The following is a 6,043-nucleotide window of genomic DNA, read 5'->3' as shown; positions in this document are numbered from 1 at the left end:
AAAAAAAAAAGAATAGTGAAGGAGACTCAGTGTAATTAAGTGGTAGGGTGTGCTTGGCTAGCACATATGAAGGCCCTGTGCTTGATTTGCAGTATCAGTGTGTGAGTTTCAGTATGGTGTGAATACACACACACACACACACACACACACACAAAACCTGATTTCAGATTAATTGATTTCTTTAATGAATTTCCACAATGAAGCTATTTTGTAATCTTTTAATATCTATGCTAAATACTCACTTGTAAGTTAAATGGATTTAACTAAAGGAACAAAGACTAGATAGAAATGTAAAGTTGGTTTGATATGCTAGAATGTTAAGGTGGTTCTCAGTGAGTGGACTCCTTCATGAAAATTGTTTTTGCTTGTTTGTTTTGTTTTGTTTTTAAAAAGCAAGAATGATATTTTGCCAAACAAACAAACACAGAATGTTGTACCAAGCAGATAGAGTATGAGTTTCTTCATAGAAATAACAGTAACTGTTAACTAGTAATTGAACATGGATGTTTGGGGCTGTGATGAAAGAGCCAAATGTGAGCTTATAGTTGTTGATGACAGGAAGTTGATGCCATCAGTTCAAAGCAGATTTTAAAGTATTACAAATCACAATGGTAGGCGGGGTGAGCTTCTAACACTGTCAGGTCGGGGCAAGGAAGACAGCACTGGAGCTGTGTGCAGGGAAACGGGAAGAGTTTGACAAGGTCCCAGCACTGCAGTGTGCTGAGGTCTCAAGATTCCCACTGACAGGGAGAGACTGGGAGAAATACATCAGAGCTATGCAGACTTTTAGCAGCCAGGCATGCACATGTGTAATTCCAGCACTTCGGAGGTAGGAGGAGCAGGAACAGGATCATCATTAATGAGTTCAAGGACAGTCTGGGCTACCTGAGACCCTTGTCCCAAAAAAATAACACAAAACACAAATCAGCCAAAACAAGAGAAATATTTAGTTTTTTTCACTATATAACTCCATTATATGAAAGGCCGGTTAGAGGAAAATTCATAGAAATAGCACACCAGTGGCTTCCAGGGGCTGGCAGAGGGCGTGGGCAACATGATTTCTTCTCTGGGGAGGATGAGAATGTCTGAAGCCGAGACTATAAGTTTTAAAACTAAAGTGGTCAGTCTGAAAGCAGCATGGCAACAAATCCTCCTGCGTCCTGTAGAGCTGATGAGCTTGGGTGAGGAGCTTCGGTGAGAAGATGATGATGATGTCGTGGTGTTAGCTACTCATCAGGGCAGTGTGAACTGCCACAGGATACTCTGGTTTTCAGTTGAAAAAGTTTGCAAACAGTTGCTTTCCTGCAACCAAAGCAGTCATTTAAACATTCCTTGAGGTCAGGCAGTGGTGGCGCATGCCTTTAATCCCAGCACTTGGGAGGCAGGGGCAGGCAGATTTCTGAGTTGGAGGCCAGCCTGGTCTACAGAGTGAGTTCCAGGACAGCCAGGGCTACACAGAGAAACCCTGTCTGGAAAAACAAACAAACAAACAAAAACAAAACAAAACAAAAAAACCATTACTTGAGCTGTAGAATTCATGTCCATGTACTTAAATCAGTATTCTCTGTGAACATTTATTTAGACTAATATCATCTCCAAATTGTACTGTCAAACAAGTGGTAATTCCCAGCAGCCTGCTTACAACAGAGTCCAGAGTGTGGAGGCCAGCATTTCCCTTTCTAGAAGCCCACACACTCTGCAGCTTAGGCTAGCCTGAACTTCAAGGGATCCTCCTGAGTCAGCTGTATGAATGTGGGATCACATGCTTAAATCTTTTTTAAAAAAATATTTATCTTTTATGTATATGAATGTTTTGTGTTCATGTATATATGTGCAATACATATGTGCCTAGTACCTGCAGAGGCCAGAGGATGGCTTTGGAGCCCCCTGGACTGGAATTACAGACATTTGTGAGCCACCATGTAGGTGCTAGGAACTGAACCCTGGTCCTTTGGAAGAGCAGCACTAGGCTCTTAACTGCAGAGCAATCTCTCCAGTGCCTAAAATAGTTGTCTGAATAAATTCCAACTTTATTTTTTAAAAATAATCATCTATGAGGATTGGAGACTTTTCTAATCTTGCCCAGTATGGCTATAAATGCATTTGTTTTAGATCAAAATTATTGCATAAGGAAAAGTTTGAAAACTATTATGCTTGCTGAAATTCACACTGTGCAGATTGCATTTAAGATAGCTAAACATTAAAGAAGGCCTAAATTACTAGAGTATTAATTATGAAGTGAAGCTACAGATGACTTTGTTGTATGATTAAATAGCCCTGCAAGTGAAATAGGAATGTCAGATTATTTGGGTTTCTTTAATTTAAAAAAAAAAAAAAACTTAATTCAAGGAAGATGAGTTACTTTTTTATTGGTTCAAGGCTTTTCTTTTTAAATGCTGATTTATTTTTCTTTTGTGTATATGAATGTTTGTCTTCCTGCATGTCTGTGTGCCACATGACTGCAGGAGACTGAAGAGGATGTCAGATCCTCTGGAACTGGAGTTACAGTTGTGAGCTGCCATGTGGGTGCTGGGAATGGAAGCCAGGTCTAAGGAACAGACCTGAGGAGTAGCCAGTGCTCTCAACCACGAGCCATCTCACCAGTCCCTTCTCAACCACGAGCCATCTCACCAGTCCCTTCTCAACCACGAGCCATCTCACCAGTCCCTTCTTAACCACTGAGCCATCTCACCAGTCCCAGTGCTCTCAACCACTGAGCCATCTTACCGGTCCCAGTGCTCTCAACCACGAGCCATCTCACCAGTCCCTTCTTAACCACTGAGCCATCTCACCGGTCCCAGTGCTCTCAACCACGAGCCATCTCACCGGTCCCTTCTTAACCACTGAGCCATCTCACCAGTCCCTTCTTAACCACTGAACCATCTCACCAGTCCCTTCTTAACCACCGAGCCAGCTCACCAGTCCCTTCTTAACCACCGAGCCATCTCACCGGTCCCTTCTTAACCACTGAGCCATCTCACCGGTCCCTTCTTCCTATTGTTAGAGAATTTAATATAACTTTGCAAAGTATTGGTGATTACTAAAATAGTGTTTAGCATTGGAATTCCATGCAAAGTTCACATTATCTTTATGAATTTCTCTGAGTAAAGAGCATACTATTGTTGAAGTAGGATATGCAAAGGCCAGTCCCTTGAGTTTGAGGCTACAGAGCTTAGGAATTGTTTGAATTTGTGAATTCACAGCATTATCTTTTCACCAGTTCATTGCAGTAAGCTAGAGGTAATGAAATGAATTATGTTAATAGATGAGAACCATGTAATGAGATATTTTTAATAAGTGTGAATATATTTAATTTATAATATAGTTTTGTGTTCTTTGATTATGTACTTTCTACTTCATTGATATTAAAACTTTTTTTTATAAAAAATACTGAGGTTTCAAAACACCTTTGGCAAATTTAAATTGTTGAACTCGTTTTGGCTTATCCATTGTGGTAAACTTTGCCAAACAATGCAGTCTGAAGTTCTGGAGATTGCTGTTATTTAACCAAGTATTGGTATTTAACCAAAGTTGGTATTTAACCAAATTTAACCAATTAATATGTGGTATTTAATAACCACATATCGATATTTAACCAAAATTGGTATTTAATCAAGTTTGAAGGCTTGCTCGCTTAAAATTTTAATACATAATAATACCAGTATCCAAATGTCTTATGCAGATTATTAATATATTTTTATAATTTATAAATATATAACATAAGTATGTTCTGATCATGTGTTTTCAGAAATGACCATGTTCTGTATGCATTGCATGGGAAATAGACACAAGTCAAAGAGAGAATGTGTTTTCTGGATCTTGCCCATTGTCTGTCAGTGCCGTTTTCAGCCTCTCTCTTTAGAGTTTATTTAGGAACAAATAGAAGATTGGGTTCTAACAAGGCCCCAAGCACTTAAAAACCACCAAACACACTGTGCTAAGATATGTGATACTAGAAATCACCTCTACTTTTGTTTCTCAGTAATTTTACACTGGATTATAATTTATACTGTATCTACATGTAAAGGGATGTTAATGTAAACCTTAAAGGAGACTTGTTTTCCACTCTGTTCGTTAGTACTGCCTCTGTGTCAGGGAATGTCAGAATAGAACGCACACAAGGGAGAGACTCCAAAGGAGACGGCAAGAAGCTGGCTGCCAAATGCTTCAGAGCTGCTACCAGGCCTCTGTGAGGGAAAGGCTGTTGCTGTTGGGTATGCTCATCAACCTCCTTAATTGTTTACATTGTTTTTTGTTTCTTCCCCCAGTGAGAAAAAGAAAGAAAAGGAGCGCGAAGAACTGTGGAAAAAATTGGAGGATCTGGAGTTAAAGAGAGGTCTTAGCCGCGATGGGATAATTCCAACTTAACAACAATCTGACAGCGACACACTAACCCGTGGGTCACACGCTTATGTAGTAGAAGGATGGAGCAACAGTTTTCTGTATTGTGCAACTTTACAGTAGATTTCACATTTGTCTCATTATTACAGCAGCACTGTATATACCTGTCTCTAAGTAAAGGAAAACAAAAGGGACTTCAAAGTGTGGCAGTAGATGGACTCGCAGAACTCTGCAAACATAATCATTGTTCTAACCCTCTTTAAAAACAAACAAACGAAAGGTCTACAGAGATCTGTCGGGGAAATTGCTATGTTAAATTCCATTATCAGGAGTTCCTTATTTATCACTAGCAGAGAGTATGATACAATTTTCAAATGTGAACAATCTTAAATTTAGCTTGTCTTTCTGCTAAGCTGTTAAATGTATTTATAGTAAAGGAAGAAAAGATTGTCATTTCTTTATAAGTTTGTATAGCGCCCTCCTCTGGACATGACTGTAACGTGACATCCTTTCCTTTTGCACATCTTCATGAGTCCAATGTCCACGTGGAACGGGGCTGTAAATCGCAGAGGTCCCTGATGAAGTTGGTATGCTGGATGAACATCTTCCCAGCTGCCAGGTGGTCCTCATACTCCTTTAGTTTTCAGATTAGGAGTAAAAAAGAAGAGGTGGTAAGCATGGTAGCCAAGGGAATGCTGGGCTTCATATCAGATATGGTGAGTCCAAATCAGTGTCTTGAATCCTTTGAAAACAGGCAGTGGGACGTGCAGGCTTCAGCACCTGCAGCAGTAGCTGCAGACGTCAATGTGCATCCAGATCAGAGACAATTTAGAAATGTCAGAGACCATCCTGTCGGATCCTATGAAGAAAGAAAGACAGAACACTACACAGTAGAACCATGAAGCTGAGCACCAGGACTGCGCACCCATTGGAACCGAGTTGAGCAAACAGCACGGCTGTTTGGAGTTGTTGCCTTATTTCCTAGCGTGGACTTACAAAGTATTTCAGCAAACGAGGATGCGGCCCCTGGGAAAAACAAAGCGCGGCCCCTGGGAAAAACTAAGCGCGTCCCCGTGGCTCTTTGTAGATTCTCGTTCTATAGCTCATCACAGCGCCAGCCCTGTTTTTAGCCAGAAAGGATTCAGGATCAACATTATGCGTTCTGAATTGGATGCATATTCCTAACTACTGTATTTGTTACCAAAAGTGGTTCTACAAATGCTACTGAAAAAAATCTGGAAATTCCTAATGTCCTGAGTATTAATAATAAAGTTTAAAAAATGCTTTTATATCAAAGGTGCATCGTGACCAAATTGTTTAAGTTTAAAAAAAAAAAAAAAAAAAAAGAAAGCGAGGGCTGTGCTCTGGATGTACTTATTGGCTCTCTGCTGTGTGTTAAAGAAAGAGTCCCACATGGGTAGGTAAGTTGCTGATGTACAGGTGTGCAGTATGTATTTACCCGATGTGGTTGCATTGCTGTGTATTGGCAAATATGTGTTGTGGGGTTTGTTTCCAGGAAGCTTTTGCTTGTTAGAGACAACAGAGGTGAGCCTCTAATCCCGAACCATCATATCCAGCGGTGTTCATGGCATAGAGCCAATTTGGTGTTCATATGTTGAGTTGTGATCATAGCTAACATGAATATACCATGAGCTGTTGTTGCCCTTAGTAGAAATACAGTATAAATATGGGCTTGTATATT

The 6,043-nt window shown here is 40.1% G+C and overlaps 1 protein-coding gene across 3 annotated transcripts in view; it reads left to right on the top strand.

Moving 5' to 3' along the window:
- Window positions 1-5,641, top strand: part of Ppp2r5e (protein phosphatase 2 regulatory subunit B'epsilon) — a 159,589-nt gene extending 153,948 nt beyond the window's left edge. For 2 of the 3 annotated variants that reach the window (XM_031356242.1, XM_031356243.1), the window contains exon 14: window positions 4,269-5,637. In XM_031356242.1, coding sequence (XP_031212102.1) covers window positions 4,269-4,368 — 100 coding nt within the window. In that variant the 3' untranslated portion in view covers window positions 4,369-5,637. Of the gene's footprint in view, window positions 1-4,268 lie in introns of all 3 variants that reach the window. The other variant, XM_031356244.1, reaches the window with a different exon arrangement.
- Window positions 5,642-6,043: the final 402 nt, after the last annotated feature.

This window comes from Mastomys coucha, unplaced genomic scaffold (genome assembly GCF_008632895.1).
Source record: "Mastomys coucha isolate ucsf_1 unplaced genomic scaffold, UCSF_Mcou_1 pScaffold6, whole genome shotgun sequence".
Lineage (NCBI taxonomy): Eukaryota > Metazoa > Chordata > Mammalia > Rodentia > Muridae > Mastomys > Mastomys coucha.
Note: the sequence above shows the minus strand (reverse complement) of the source record. Positions and strands in the feature narration are given on the sequence as shown.